General features: G+C 38.5%; 1 protein-coding gene and 1 pseudogene across 20 annotated transcripts in view; both read left to right on the forward strand.

Moving 5' to 3' along the window:
• TCF4 (transcription factor 4) overlaps positions 1–16395 on the forward strand; it is a 354624-nt gene that overhangs the window by 298038 nt on the left and 40191 nt on the right. For all 20 annotated transcript variants that reach the window (XM_061170094.1, XM_061170093.1, XM_061170097.1 and 17 more), the window contains 2 exons: positions 3204–3337; positions 8995–9127. In XM_061170094.1, the coding sequence (XP_061026077.1) occupies positions 3204–3337; positions 8995–9127 (267 nt within the window). The remainder of the gene's footprint in view (positions 1–3203; positions 3338–8994; positions 9128–16395) is intronic.
• LOC133076061 (U2 spliceosomal RNA) lies at positions 43–213 on the forward strand (annotated as a pseudogene).

The raw sequence follows: 16395 nt of genomic DNA on the forward strand, positions 1-16395 counted from the left end.
ACCCTCATATATACCTTTATAAAAAAAGGTTGGACACTTACAATCACTTTTCGGCCTTTTGGCTAAGATCAAGTTTAGTATCTGTTCTTATCAGTAAAAACGTTGGTCACTTATTAATTTATAGGTAAGAACAAGTGTCCCATAAGATGAAGTGACCTATCTAAAGTCAGGAATATTATTTCATGACACAGCGAAAGCTCTATTCCAACATACTGACGGATTGAGGGCCCAAGACCCAGCTTTTTTCCCAGAAAAATGTAGAAAATTACAGGTTCATGGTAGATAAAGTGTATTTAATCCATTTAATTGTCCAGTGTATTTAATTCAGTGCACATGGATGTGTGTTCCCCGAGCTTATAATCTCACCCCTGGTCATACAGCTCTTTCTGCTGCTTAGAAAGGACCGAGATGGTTGAAATGACAGCAGCTGCTTATGAGAGGAGACCGTCCAGAGGATGCAGCCAAGGCTCCATCCCCTATACCCCTGGGACACTTACTGTCAAAATGTGGTGATCTTGTTCCCAGGTTAATACTCTGAAATTCAGATATGGGATTCACCAGGAACCCCTGTATGCAAACTTTAACTCTTTTTGCATTGGCAAAGTGCCATGGGATTTCCTTCTTCGTGCTCCTCCCGGAAGGACCATGTCACGGGAAGGGGAGCCACTTGGGGCAGCAAGTCCCAGGGAGGTGGCTTGGCATCTCCCTTAGATTACAGTGGACATACTCAAAATCATTCTGTTTCAAAGGGATTTGTTTCCTTTCCCTTCAGAGTGTTAGCTCTTCTGAGTTGTTAGTTCACATGTGAAATTCCATGGAAAATCTATAAAATTGAATCGAATGGGTTCCTTGGGAATAGAGAGAATTGGTTCCACACGTAATGGAGCTCCTGTTGACCAGGGTCTTTTATCTTTGTGACCTGTCCTCGATGTCCCTTTCTCTCCAAGGGAACAGCAGGTATGTCACTTGGGTGTGTTCTGTGCCATGACAGAAGGTGTATCCCCTTCAGCTATAGCTAGCAGCCACTTGGGCACCAGCGCCTCTCTTTTATGACCAGTCAGCGAGAGTATGCTACCACTACCGGTGCTTATAGAGATTGCCAGCTCAAGGACTCATCACTCAAAGCGGAATTTCATTGAGAAAATTGACAGAAGGATAGATTTCTTCTGTCTGCCTTCAGGAAGGTCACTTGCTTAAACCGTGCACACTGCAAGGAAAGATCAGGTCGGGTAAAGCAGCAGGCTCTTCTCCATAGCAGACCACGCAAACTACGGGGAACCAATTTGCTTTTCTGCATATGAATACCCAAGAAGCAAAAAAAAAAAAAAAAGTTTTTTGAGTTGACATTTATGATGAGCACAATTAATTTGCACACATCTAATTCTATTCTTTCAAACCCACATTATGCCAAGATCATGGGATGTGATAAATATTAATTTACTGTGAAAAGCATAATTTATGTAAAATGTGTATTTTTGTAAGTCTGCATTGAGTAGAGTGTCTGTGTTAACAAATCCTGAATGTATTTCCATGTAGGGCGTCATGTCAGAATGTTTCAGGAGACTCTTGTTCAATGATAGAGATTCTCAATTTATTTGCCATGCATGTCATCTCTTTGAAATGTCAGTGGTCTTAAACTTCGTGTTTGAATTTAAGATGACATCTGAACTTCCACAATCTCAGAGCTGAATCTGAAGTACATGAATAAGAACTTTTTTAAAAGTCCTGTGTTTTTACGTTATGATCATAGAAACAGTACGTCGTGATCCCATTTCACATCCGTGTCCTTCAGTAAGGGTCCACAGTCCCCTGAGAATTCAGGTCTTGAAGAAAATACAGTTTAGATGAAAGATACTCAGAGACTGTCAGTAGCATATTTTAAACCGACTATTGTGTGACCTCTTATTTTTAACTTTAGCTTCCACCTTTAGTTAAAACTCTTTAGTTGTCAAAATCACACACATGATTTTGCTTTCATAGTTCTTAAGACATCTCTGGATTATTCCTTCCTGCCCTGAAACCATTCCAGTTTTCTGAATTCTAACTTCTGGGGTGAAAAACTCAGGGAAAAAAAGGCTTTATGAAAAATAGTGTCAGATTTAACTTGCCTACTGCCTACATTTTCAAAAGGCCTTTGTTAAATAACATGTAAGGTGAAAATATTCTTATTTTCAAGGGAGCAATGCCTGCCATACAATTAACACCTAGCTGATGGCCTTGTATATATCTGGCATTTAATAATTTTTGTTAAACTATTCAAAGAAAGAAAAATTGAACTGAGCAGTAACATAGATGCTCTGCTCCCTTAATCTGAGAAACCCAGACCAAACAATAGCAATCTAGTAGTAACTTCGAGGCCAGTAGGCCCAGAGAGTAAAAAAAATCTGTAGGAATATTTTTAATATGGTGTTAATAAAAGATTAACTTGGTATTAAAAGATACTTCATATAATTTCCATATAATTTTAAACCTCTTTTTAACTCATAGTTTTATAAAATCCAGAGGCTCTCAAAATTGTCCTTACCGTAATATCTACCTTATGACATGTGTGTACCCTTTCAATTGGTACTGAAGGCTTAAGATAGCTATATAACTATATACCAAAATACAAACATTTAAAAAGAAGTCAAAAACTCAGAACTATATACATGAGATGCCTCTTCCCTACATACCAGAATGTAATTCCAACTTTAATTCCATCTACTCTGTATGTCACAAAAATGAAATCCAATCTGAAATCAGAGATATTCTTTTTCATTATTACTTATTTCTTTATATGCTCTCAAAACTTGTAAGCTTGCCAACCCTGTAATATCTCAAGTGTTTTATTTTCACCCCAAAATTTAGGAACAGTTTAATTTTTTAGTTGGTTTTCATAGGAAAAAAAAGGAGACTTCTAAGAAATGTTTTCTTTAGCATTAGCTACCTTGCTGTCTTGACATAGTTCTATGTAGAAATATGTTCTGTTCTTTTACAGTTAAATTTTTACTAAGAACCCTTTAACTCTGTTAAATATTTATATTTGTTTGGCAATATAGAGCCACTTGGGAAAAAATAATGAGACTGTCTTCTGATACAATCAGCTCACCAACACAAAGATGAATATACAACAGGCAGTCATTTTCCAGGATATGAAAACACCCTACTCTATAAGGCAAGGCTGAATGCCTCAGAAAAGTCATGGTTTTCTTTGTCCTTTACAGATGGCCATCACAGCAGTGACCCTTGGAGCTCCTCCAGTGGGATGAATCAGCCTGGCTATGGAGGAATGTTGAGCAATTCTTCTCATATTCCACAGTCTAGCAGCTACTGCAGCCTGCATCCACATGAACGTTTGGTAAGGCAGACTCGCTTGGTAATGGGGACAACAGAGCTAGTTTATTAAATCTCATCCTGTCTTTGCATGCATATACACATGGACTCTATCAATGAATGTAAAAATGGCACACACCCGTTATTCTTACAGTTGAATTGTTTCTGCAATCAAAGACATAAACTCAATCAGATCACCTTCATAAGCCATATTCTCTTTGTCGCTGTTCTTCCGTTTATTGCGTTTTGTTCTGTGCTTTCTTTATCACAGTGTCATCTTCCCTTGGTACATAAATACATACTGTATTTGAGTTGCAGAATTTTAGCTGTGGCGGTTCCTTGGGGTTTTGTTTTTTTTTTTGGTTTTTTTTGGTTTTTGGTGGGGTTTTTTGCTGTCTGTAGTACTGAAGGATATACTGCAGGGGGCAGAGTGATAGCCAGTGGACTTTGAAAGTAGATGATAACACATCTCCCACGGGCATTTCCATTTCCCCTTGACCGGCTTCTGTAGCTGGTGACAGCTTTGAACTCTTGTACCACACCTGAAGGAAAGCGTTCATGTTTCCTATACACTCCCATCCGTAACAGTGACCATGGGGTTTCTATTTAGATCAGATTCCCAATTTTCAGTATTTTAGCTATACTTCCATACCCTCCAATACTATACTCATCCATCCTAGTATGTGTCTTTATTCTGGAGGAAGCAACGCATCAGATATTTTTCTAACCTCAAAAACTACCACAGCCCAGAATCCACTGATGAACTTAAGTCTATCACTAAATGGAGGAAAGAGTACTTCTAGATCATGAGTTAGGTTTGGGATGCAGATAATATGGGACCAAGTCTCTTGCGCAGTAAAATGACTTTAAAAAATGTATGAACCTCTAATCTTCTAAATGCAAAAGAGTATGAAAAATCCAGTTAGTGGTACTTATATTACTACTCTCCATCTTGCGATGTGCTCCTTTTTCTTCTCCTAATACCCAGATTTATGTTTCTTTCTCTGTTCTAATATAGGAGATAGTACTTTCTGGATTTCTGTGGTCTTTACTCTCTTTTGCTCAGCCACCAGAGTTATAGAAAAAGTGACATATCCTATTCTGACGACCGAAAACATCCCAGAGGTTAAGATTTCCGATATCCTTGCAAATATCAATTTAGTTAGTCCTAGTGACAGAGACACTGGGAGGTCAGTTAGCTTATCCTCAAATGAGAGATAAATGATGGAGATGGAATTGACCTTTTTTTAATCATCTCTCAAGTTTGAATGTGGAAATCACAAACTATCGTAAATTTCAGCCCATTTTCAATAAATAGCAGATGATTTACTTTCAAATTTCATCTCCCACCTCCTACTTAGAGTCATTAGCATGAAAGCTTAAAGAAATAGCACTTATTATTATACTAGAATTTCTTCTTGGCTAACATTTTTATTTCGCCATCATCATTTTGCACTTCTCTAAAGAACCCATGATCAAAATTGTATGTGTCCTATAGGCAAGGAAAGTTTTGATTACAAATAAAAGACTTGGGCACTGTACTATATGTTGGAATTTCCATTTGACATTTATTTTTCTTCGCTCCTATATTTCTTTCTTCCTTTCTCTATCATGCTCTAGAACTTTGACTTAGGTGGTTTGATTTTTATCCCAATCGAGTTCACTGCATGGGGGAAGCATGTTGAAAATGCGCTCAAATGCACAGAAAATGTAATTTTAAAAAGGAAACCAACTACACCCTTTTAGAAAAAGTTTGCTGAACCAAAACAATATTATCAACCAGGAGGAAAGATCATTTTGAAGGAGTAACCCAATAGGTTGTATCCGGTGCTATATTTGTAATGTCATTTATCCATCTCAAAACAGTTTTCATTCTTAACATGATCAGTTAGCAGATCTTAGAGATGAGGGGTTTTGTTTTTCAGAAGGGCAAATGAATTAGGTCTCTGGTAATGTATCCTGATGAATTTCCTCACTGATAGGGAAACTATTGAATGATTGTATCTAGTAATCATTGTGATTTCAGTAACTATTCAAAACTCTCTTGCTGAAGTGACTTTTAAAAATCTGACACTGATTGAGAATCATTTGAGTATACAGTAGGTGGTTAGTTACCTTTCACTTGAAAGTAATGGTAGTTCCTTAAAATTTTCATCTGGAGCTTTTGCCCAATTCTATACTGAACAAAGGAATAGTTTGAGAAAAAGAAGAAGGCTTTCCTTGGATTACTTTGGGTGTAATTTGGCCAAATCAGTATGTTTCTGAAGGTAGCACATTTTAGAAACATTATTGCCTTTATCACTTTATACTGTGTTATAATAGAACATGTAATCACAAAACTTAAAATCCACATATATCAGTAGCAACTGTCAAGTCACCCATTTTGATTCTTTAAATCCCCTTAACAGTTTCAGCCTCTACAGCAATCCCACAGCTAATCACTACTATGTCACAGATACACATGCAAAATCACTCATAAGAAAGGAGTTTGTAGTTAAGCTTTGGGATGGGTTGTTGTAGAAGACGTAAGTTTGGAATGACTTGGCAGAGTTCTTTTCAAAAATAGAGTAGAGTCCCTGCAGTCTGGCATGGGTTAGGCATGGTCTTTGTACCACAGAGTGAAATAGTCCTGGGAGTCTGGAATTTTAATATAAAGGAAGTGCTGTTGTCTTTTATTGTTTGTAACATAAACCCTTACTCCAGTGATTCTCACTGGCGGTGATTTTGCCCTACTGGGAACGTTTGGTAATCTCTGCAGACATTTTGGGACGTGACAACTCAGAGGGGCGTGGTTCACATAGGTGCTGCTGGAATCTAGCGTGCAGAGACCAGGGATTCGGGAAACATACTACAGTGCGTAGGAGGAGCCCCCCTACACCCACACCCAACCCCTGCCAAGCAAAGAATGATCTGGCACAAAAGATCAACAGTGCCAAGATTGTGAAACCCTGCTCTAGCCCCAAAGTTTGACTACTTTATTCTTAGTATGTGCTAACAATTATATTTTCTACTTTGTGAATTATCAACCCATAGGTTGATAAAAACATCACTCATGGAAACATTTTCAACACTTACTCTGTCAGTAGACTCCAAATACACTATAATTGGGTATCATCAGTAAAAATAAATAAACAAATAGTGGGCATGTAAAACCATAACACTTTGTCATACTTCCCCTTTCCTTTGCCTTTGTGGCAAGCAGGGTAGACCGTATTAATAGCTGGAGTAAGAAAGACTAAGGGGCGCGCTTATAGTTGATCCCTAAATACTCTTAAAGAGACATTATTCACATATCACTGATATTTTCTGTGGTGTTTTTATTACGTCTTTGAGTGACAGTAGTTGTCAAAATCCTTTTCTTTGTAAAATAATCTAGTTACAAATCTCATTAACTTCTTTTCAGCATCTAATTTTCTATGAGTCTCTAAAAAGTACTGATTTACATGGGTTGCATTGGTTTCCCCATTAAAGTCTGTGGGGAAGAACTTTTCTGTTTATTCTCTGAACTCAGTAGTAACCCTTTGTCAAATCCTGAATTACTGCCCATTTTACACCAAGTTGAAAGGGTCTAAAAATTCTCACTGATGCAGTAATCTTTTTCCTGTCTCATCCTGTCATTATTGTAGCTATTTAACTATTTTTCAAAATGCTTTTTCCTCTGTTTTGATTTTTGCAAGCTTGGGACTCGATTTATAAGGTTTCTCTATTCTTCAGAAACTCAGCATGGAATAGGACTGGGTAGAAATGAAATCAAACCATCTTTTTTACTTTTCTTTTTCTTTTTCCATAGTCTGTTTCTTTTTTCCACATTATTATAGTCTTTAGCTCTCAAGCAGAAATAGCTCTTCTAAGTTTGGTCTTCCATGGCTTATCCAGTTTTTTAGGTCAGTTGTACTATGGAATGGGCCCACTCTATCATTCTTCGGAGAAAATTTCATGGACTACTTGGGGTATTCTGTAAGTGCCAAGTAGAAATGAGTTTAACAGGTGGCCTAAGGAATTTTTGGTCAAGCAAAGATGTCCATGAAATTTAAAAGTTTGAAAGGCATTCTTGGGAACTTGGAATGGTTTAAGGGCATCGTCCCAACTTTCTCACTGAAGTTGTCCTTTCCGTTGGACTATTTGGAGTGTGCAGAGGTAATATTTTCAAAGGCATCTGCCATGTCATTGGCAAACTGACTCCAAAATGTAGATTCATTTTCTAAACTGTTTAGTTGTCTCTCAAATAAGTAGCATTTCAGTCCACTATTTGTTAAACACGAGCTGGTAACCAGTTGTTCTTTGTTCTTTGTTCATAGGTTGAGTGTATTTAGCCCTCAGCCACAAGTTGTGGGATGCGGAGCTATGAGCTCTATTCCCTCCCCTTGAAGAGTTTACAGTTTCGGTGGAAATGCTCTTGAAAGAGAAAGCATGGAAAAGCAACATTTAATTAAGTGTTTAATGGCGCAGTGCAGAATGTAAATGCATTAGGGATTCAAAGAGACAAGATTATGAAAGAGTTGGGAGTAGTAAGGGACCCTCAAGGAAGAGATAGAACCCAAGATGGGCCTCACGAAATAACTAGGGGATCCCAAGACACAGGGTGTCCACACTTTCATCACCCCTGACTTTCAGCATCATATTCAATCTCTAATTTCAACAGAATCTCCAATAATGATATAATAAAGATCCATAGCCCATTAATATACTACATAGAAAGAAAAAGTATTCTATTTTAACTTAAATGTTTTTCCTTTACATGTCTGTAATACATTCAAATGCCTATGAGAATAACTTTTTAAGCTACTTTTTTGTCATGAAAAAGAAAATAGCTCCATTTTTGTAAATAACCATGTTTCTGTGAGTGATCTGCTGATTGTACAGCACTTATAGGCACTGTGAGATGCCCCAGGAAAAGCAGCTTATTTGGACAACTAGTATGACAGTCAAACCCAAAGCTAAGCCTTCAAGTAAATGATTCTGTAAAAGATGATATTCTTTTTTCATAGTCAACTCTATGGCGGATTGCTAAGGGGGAGAGGACCTATAAAGAAAGAAGTAAAATAAGTCATTCTCCGTTCGTTTGTTCCAGTGTAATTCAACATAGTCATTGATGTAAGGCTTTATGTATTAATGCTTTAGAGAGATATTTAATCATTACTGCTTTTTAAATTTTTCATTGACCATTTTGTTCTTGCTGGAGTTCAGAAAGATGATCCAGTTTGGCAGGAAGAAGATTTGAGACTGGTTATTCTTGGTCAGTTCATATTCAGGAGGTCAGGATGAAGTGTAATGTAAACCCTGTGGGTCATGGTGGTGTTTTGTTCATTATATTATGGAATCTTTCTTACTTGATCAATAAGCCATACAGAAAAATAATAGTGGTGGTGGTCTTTTATGTTGCTGAAGTCCTAGACATGCTTTTAAGCAGTAATTTTTATGTTTAGAGATCGTGATCATTTCTCAAGGTCCAGCATTGCCATTATATTCCTCTAGATTTGATGCAAACCCAAACCGACTATGTATTTTATTATTTGAAAAATGAAAGCTGTCAGAGCTAAGCAGGATGTATTCTTGGATATTTTGAAATTCCGAGGGCTGTCTCCATTGCAAAGCGAAGAGTTCCGAAAGAAGTGTTGGAAAACTAACCCACTAGATGTTTTGTGATTAAATATGGCCTCCTTTTTCTGCTTCTTGCCACAGAGCTATCCCTCACACTCCTCAGCAGACATCAATTCCAGTCTTCCTCCGATGTCCACTTTCCACCGTAGTGGTACAAACCATTACAGCACCTCGTCCTGTACACCTCCTGCCAACGGAACAGACAGTATAATGGGTGAGTCTTGGAAACTCCAGTTCTGTTGCCGACAACCAGTGTCAGGGTTTAATAATCAAGGACCTCTCCCCACCCCATCACTGAACAGTAATCAAGCAATGAATTTTTATCACATAACCAAACGAACAGACAAATGAACCAAACACAAATTGTCATTGGCTTGACTGTAATCACTTTTTTTGTCCCAAGAAACTGAAATTTGGCCACTTTCTCCATTGTGAGTGATTAGATCGAATAAAGGTTTACATAGACCCAAACGACCTGGCTTCTCACACTCTCAAACAGCTAACAAAGTGAACTTTACTAAGACAAACCATTGAAGATTCGTAAGATAGAAGGCATAATAGCTCTAAATAGGAGTTATTGATCGCTTCTCAAGTTCCAGTCACTGTACAAAGCTTTTAACCGTAACACACCACTGTCTTCTGAAAACCAGCTCATGTGACATTTATAGATGGTTATTAATAACTAGATAGCTTCACCCTATGGAGACTGTGGCATCGTTGAGTCCTCCAGAGGGGACGAAGTGTTTGCTGACTTATGGGAGAGGAGATGCCTGGGCATCAATGGGCCAGAAGTTATTTGCTGCTTTTTCTCAGCGAATTCACTGATAAGTTAAGACCCAAGCAGAGTGCCTCTATCAAATAAACTGAGCCATCATCTTCTCAATTTTCGTGATGTCCATCGTGGTCCTCTCCCTAGGATGGATGGTTACCCCACCAACACTCTTCTCTTGAGGGAAGAGCTAGGCAGGGCATCCAGCTGCCCCTGGAGGAAGAGTCCGGGTTAGGGGTGAGGCAGCCACCGCCTTCTGATTCTGCCTTTGACAACCCTGTCATTCAGATGAGTGGCGCAGTCTGACGCTTCAGCATCTTAGTAAAACCTCAGACTTCCATTGGTCGCCACCTACTCTGGCTCTAGCTCAAACCCTCCCCTAGCTCGGCCTTACGAGCACTTCTAGTGGGTCCAGTTAGTGATGAGAACACTAAATGCACATTTTATAGAGAAGAATGTATGACAGAAGAATACTGCTGTTTAGTCTCCTTAGCTCTTTGCAGTTTTTTTTTTTTTTTTTTTTTTTCATTTTCTTTAGATAGTCTCTGGAACTTCTGGAAGTGGCATGAATCACTTATGAGGGGGAGAGTTTTTGATGAACGAGAAGAGGTGTGTTTTGGAATGTTGCAAATATAATTCTGCCTAAATAATACACTCCCTGCTTACTCAATAATATACTTCACGCTTGAGATGAGCCATCTAGCAGCCCTTCCCTTCGCCGCCATGTCTCACTAAGAGGCGAATTTAGGAAAGAGTTTCCATTTTTGTAACTTTCATAACAAAGCCTCTACCAATGCGTTACATCAGTTTGACCTTGGAGAGCTATGGGCAGAGGTCGCGTGGGGAAGTTTTGTTAGCTATCAATGCAGTTTTGGCAGATCCGAAAAACAAGAAGAAAGAAAGAAGTGCAGAACTGAAAGAGTGAGAAAAGCATATTTCACTTCAGTGTGGTTTGACAAATGGAAAACCCCTTTCTGCAGTCATGAGGTCTAGTTATAAAGACGGATGACCGGTCATTCATCCTCTTACAAGGCAGATTTCCTGTCTACTTATGGTTTGAGTAATTTTCTTTTTTTAGGAAGGTACAAAGGTAGAGCAAAAGCTTGAGTTGAGGAAAGCAGACCTAGGCACCGTTTGAAAAAAAGTTGTGTTGACTGATTCGCCAAACAGTCTTTTTTTTTTTTAACTTTTTATATTTTTGGCTGCGTTGGGTCTTCGTTGATGCACGCGGGCTTTCTCTAGTTGCGGTGAGCCGGGGCTACTCTTCATTGCAGTGCGCGGGCTTCTCATTGCGGTGGCTTCTCTTGTTGCAGAGCACGGGCTCCAGGCATGCGGACTTCAGTAGTTGTGGCACATGGGCTCAGTAGTTGTGGCTCGCGGACTCTAGAGCGCAGGCTCAGTAGTTGTGGCGCACGGGCTTAGTTGCTCCGTGGCATGTGGGATCTTCCCGGACCAGGGCTCGAACCCGTGCCCCCTGCTTTGGCAGGCGGATTCTTAACCACTGGGCCACGAGGGAAGTCAGGACTTGGGGAGAAAGAGATATTATGGGATGGTGTGATTATCCTCCATGAGCTGTGGTCAGCAGAGCCACGACAAGTCTCAGTGGGAATGGAATTTGCTTTATTTAAGCTGATTGGCTCATCACTGGCTTGTAGATGAACAGGAATGTCTACTCTCCTTCATTTGGTCTGGGCGGTTAGGGCGATAGTAGGTGACTTCTACATACTAATGGGCTCAGCTACATCCTAAAGATGGACTTAACTTTTTATCCAGACCAAAGGGCCCTGTTTAAGTGGAGGGGGGTCTAGACAATAATAAAGGAGCTATAATTTTCAAAGGGAAAAGTGTGCGATTTTGGGAACCCAGAAAATGCTTTTTAGGAACAACTTTATTGCATAAATTACTGCATCATCATGGGTGTACTTGTCAAAATCACTAGCAGCATGTGAGAAAGCTTTAGAATCATTTCGGGACATAAGTAGACATGGTAATTCAGCTTTTTGGAGGAACAGATCTTTATTAATTTGCATACATACAGTTATTACTTTAGGGTTACTTTAGGGGAGAACATTCTAGAGTGTTCATCCTTAAAGTAATACATCCTCAAATTCCTTAAGTTAAAATACAGAGGAGAATTTGAGTATGATAGTAAACCTTAATATTGCACGGGGTCCGAGTCGCTCCTGGTTCTTTGCACTTTATTATTTTTTTCTTTGCACTTTAATTCTCCTAGGCTTTAGTTTGATTTTCACAGTGCGATAGAAGCCAGGGATGGCAGTATGTCTGTGTAACAAGAAGAGAAGATTTCTCTTCTGATGTTAGTGATACTTCCCTAACAAACAGTATGGATTAATAGGATACATCTGTAGACTTTTGAAAATATTTGGCATATACTCATTCTGAAATGCAGGAAATAAAGAAATATTACATTGCCTGTATCTCAAAGAACAAACAGAGCTAATTAAATAATTGGTAAATAGGGAACACATAGCCTGACACATGTTTGAGATTACACACATGATTCTGTAGAAAATGACTGTAAGCAATACTAATGCCGTAAGAACGGGGTTCAAGCACTAACACGTGGACATCACATTTTTCAAGTTTTCTTGGTGAAAAGTTGCAAGGCAATGCAGTCTTTTCATAAATGGCGTTGATGTCTTAGGAAGTGGCTTTTTCAGTTCAGAGGAAGATCATTGCTCCATCTCTCAGTTTCATGTTATACCGTGTCTTCCTGGCAGTCAATGATTGTCCTCAACCAGTGACAGGACAACAAAATGCATGTGCAGTGAGATGTAAACTCTAGAACCATCAGAGGGTAACCTCTCTGGAAACAAGCTCCTTTGCCTCTGGCTCTGTTCTCTGCATCTGAAAGATGGAAGATGCTCACTGAGGTTCAGGATGGCTTGTGTTTGACTTGGAGGGATGGCTGTTGTTTCTTGTTTTGTTTTCTTTTGCCCTTTAATGCCCAATATCATTTTTTGAGAAATGCTTGGAAGGACAAAACTGACTCAGATTTTATTAACGACAGGATTTTTTAAAATGACACATTCATCCGTGGATTTTTGAAAGAATCGTACAGTAAAATATTTTACTTGTGACATGTAGACCACTACTTTTCTGCGAAGCCTTGCCAGCAAACTCTGGAGGTTGCATTAGGCATGTCTGACTTAGAAGGGTCTATTAAGCACCCTGAAATTACGTGAATATAGTGCATGGAACACACCGTGGATTCTTAGTCGTTCAACTGATGGGGCAGCCAGTTAAGGATAGAAGCTAAGTCTGAGGGCCTCAGGGGTTACCACCATCAGAGCCTTTCAACTTGATTCCTAAAACTTTTTCAATGTAATGCTGCTCGGTGTACTTTAGAATCACTACAGTCCAATAATGCCTCTGCATGTGAGCATGCATACAGAGGAGGAAATGTAATTAGTTATTAGATACCAACTCTAGAGGAGAGAGATGTCTAGAAGATGGTAGTCAGATACATGGTACATGTAGGTACGTACTATCTGCATATTTCCTTCCTACCTGCCTTATCCAATAGCCCTTCCTACTCAAAAGGGTTGAGAGACCCACCTCAATCCCCTGAGACTAACACAATCCCCTGAGACTACCCAAGGACAAGAGTGCTCCAGTTCCCAACTGGGAGATACCATTTGTATACATTCAGAGGGTGTGACCGCTTGTGGTTTGGGGCTACACACCCTCCCTTCTTCTCAGAGGGAATTGGGCATAGAGCTAGCATAATGGTTATAATAACTGTTATTGTTTTATTAGTCTTTAACCGGCCTGCTTTCTAATGCATGGTATTTGCCATGTTTTTAAACCTCAAACCAAACAGTGTTGAAGGAACAGACTACCAAGATTGATTGAATGCAACATATGCTAAAGATTACCCTGGAATATCTATCTGGTTCATGGATTAATCTGGCTTCCAACTTTCACTTCTAATGACATGTTTGTATGACACGATGCGTTTTAGTATGTGGCTTTTCTAGTAGAAACATTATGTCCGTTTCCCCTTGAGGGCTTGGTTTCACAGTAATTTTATTATGAGAGTAGTCACATAAGATTCACTTCGTCTTTTACAAGAATCTTGAGCCTTCAAATACAGTTGGGTGATGAACAGGCACAGAGCCTAAGAGTAATAGGAATTTTATCCAGCAGTGTCGTGGCATCTTAGTTACAAAGACCACCAACGGAGAACAATAAACTAGTTTGATTTAAGTCTTCTCATCCATTTCCTGCGCATGGTCAGGGGGCCCAGCTTCCCCCCTGAATTCCTAGGAATCCCTCCTGCTAAAAATGAGTGCATCTTAGCCTGGATGTAAGTTTTTATTCAAAAATTGTAGGTCGTAGGAAGGCTGGAAATGCTCCTTCTTTTGTTTTCTCTGTAGAGAAGCTCATGACATTGTTAGGCTGCTTCTACTGGTTTAATAGCATGAGGGTCACTTGGACACAGTTCAGAAAAACCTAAGTTTTTAAAACCATCATCTTCTTTCAGACAAAGGCACTATGAATTGCACTTCTTCATCCTTTTATATCTTCAGGATGTGCCCAGCCTGGGGTTCTGGGTGTGTAGTAAAGGGGTAACACATCTTCCAAATTCTGGTTTACAGCAGTCAATCCCCAGACACCACTCATCCTGATGTTTGGGTTAGGGTATGTCTAACGGAAATTGCCTATTTTCCCCAAAGTGGAGTTTGAGACCGAGGGTGGTCCCACCTGTAGCTGAAAAGACTCAACCCTTCTTTTTGCTCCATCTTCTAGCCAGCAATAGCACCTGTGTTCAAGCCATCTGAACAGTGCTTGGGTAGCTGGCCGTGTCAAATCCTCCTACAAAATTACAGTTCCTCTTAATAACTGATCATCTTCCATTCATATTTATGTTACAGCTCTACTTAGAGACTTGATGATTTTTTTTTTCTCTTGAGCTAGAGAAACTGATAAGAGCTAAAATAACATGAGAAATCCGTCCAGTCTTTACCAAGCAGGGCGGCAATAGTTTTTCTCTTTATTTCTGTTATCTGGGCATTTTGGTAATTTCTGATAATATCAGTTGACAAAAACTCAGGCCTGGAATAGTAATCAAGTCCTGTTACATTAAAGGTGGGAAAGTGGATTCGATGAGCACACATTTAATGAGGAGTGTAGTTTGCTAAACATGACCCGTTTCTTCAATATAGAAGAAATTTTGCTATTTGAGAATTAAATATATATTCACTTTCTGATTATTTACGACCTTTCACATAACAGGCACACAACTACAGAGAGAACTCTTCAGGAGAAGGACCCATGTAGCTTAACATGTTTAGGGACTCTTGAAAATGTGTCTTCTCCAGTGTTTCCTGGAACAGAACAAAAGGCATTCCAAGTGAAAGGCCAAACTGGTCCCAATAAACTGCTTTGAAATTTAAGCCCTGGGGGTGGTTCTCCAGCTGTTGCAAGGTAGAATGGCTGGCTGTATGTTAAAAAATAGTCTGCTCTTATCAGTGGCTTCCATGAGCAGCCTTTGTAGTTTTCTGAAACATTTTCATGACAAATAATGTAAGGAGCTAAATCCTGTCTTTCTATTACACCTCCTGAGTTCTAACATCTCCCTGTATAAAACAGGCACTAATAGAAAGTTTAGTTAGAAAGGTATAGTACGAAAAGATCGTAAGGATTGTATCTTATCTCTTCTAAAGTATGATTTTTATGCCATATAAAATTTATTTTTTATTTTTAGATTAGGCATATTCTTTTTTTCTTTTTTTTTTTTTACAGTAGGTCCTTGTTGGTTATCTGTTTTAAATATAGCAGGGTGTACCTGTCAATCCCATGCTCCCAATCTAAAAAGAAAAAAGATGCAAATGAACTTATTTACGAAACAGAAACAGACTCACAGATTTAGAGAATGAATTTATGGTTACCAGGGGGAAGGGTGGGAGGAAAGGATAAATTGGGAGTATACTTTATTTTTTAAATGTCTCTAAAATATTTTTATTGGTTTTTAATTCTTTCCGTTTGGTTTCATGAAAATATATTTTAAAACACTTATTGATCTCATTTTAAAGCTGTTCAAAGAATTAATCTTTTGAAAGCTACTACAGCAGCAAATTTTATCCATAAGCATAACAATATCTTATCCTATTTGGGTTTAGTTTCTTTGTTAGGTAATGTAATTTTTTTCTATCGTGGCTCTGAATTTTCATTTCATGAAGATCTGTTTTCCAGTCAAGCAGATATCACAAATTATTTTGACTGATAAATCTAATTTTAAGTATATATGATAATATTGCTTCTGGGGGGGAAGAAAAACAAATATATATGTATAATTGCCCCCAAATACCATGGTAATACATGCTAAAAAATGTTAATGCTCTTTGTGTTTTCAAAATCTTTATTATTTTCTCTTTAGAATTGTCTTAAGTTTTAAAAGAACTCCTTGATGCAGAGATTTTTATTTTCACACCAGATATAATTTCAGTTATCTCTTATATTAAGTATTTTTAGCACTCTTGATCTCTGAGTTCCTTCCACTAGCTCAATTGTATGATGTCAGACCCTCATTTCAAAGAACTTTCTTATACATAAAATCCTTAGTACTAGCAACTAATATATTTTTAATATTATGAATCTGTGATAAGTAAAAGAATAGGTTTGTTTTGTCAGAAGGTGATTGTGTTCTTTTTATCACATACCAGTTTTCTTTCAGTTTTAGTAATTAA

Source organism: Eubalaena glacialis, chromosome 15 (genome assembly GCF_028564815.1).
Source record: "Eubalaena glacialis isolate mEubGla1 chromosome 15, mEubGla1.1.hap2.+ XY, whole genome shotgun sequence".
NCBI lineage: Eukaryota > Metazoa > Chordata > Mammalia > Artiodactyla > Balaenidae > Eubalaena > Eubalaena glacialis.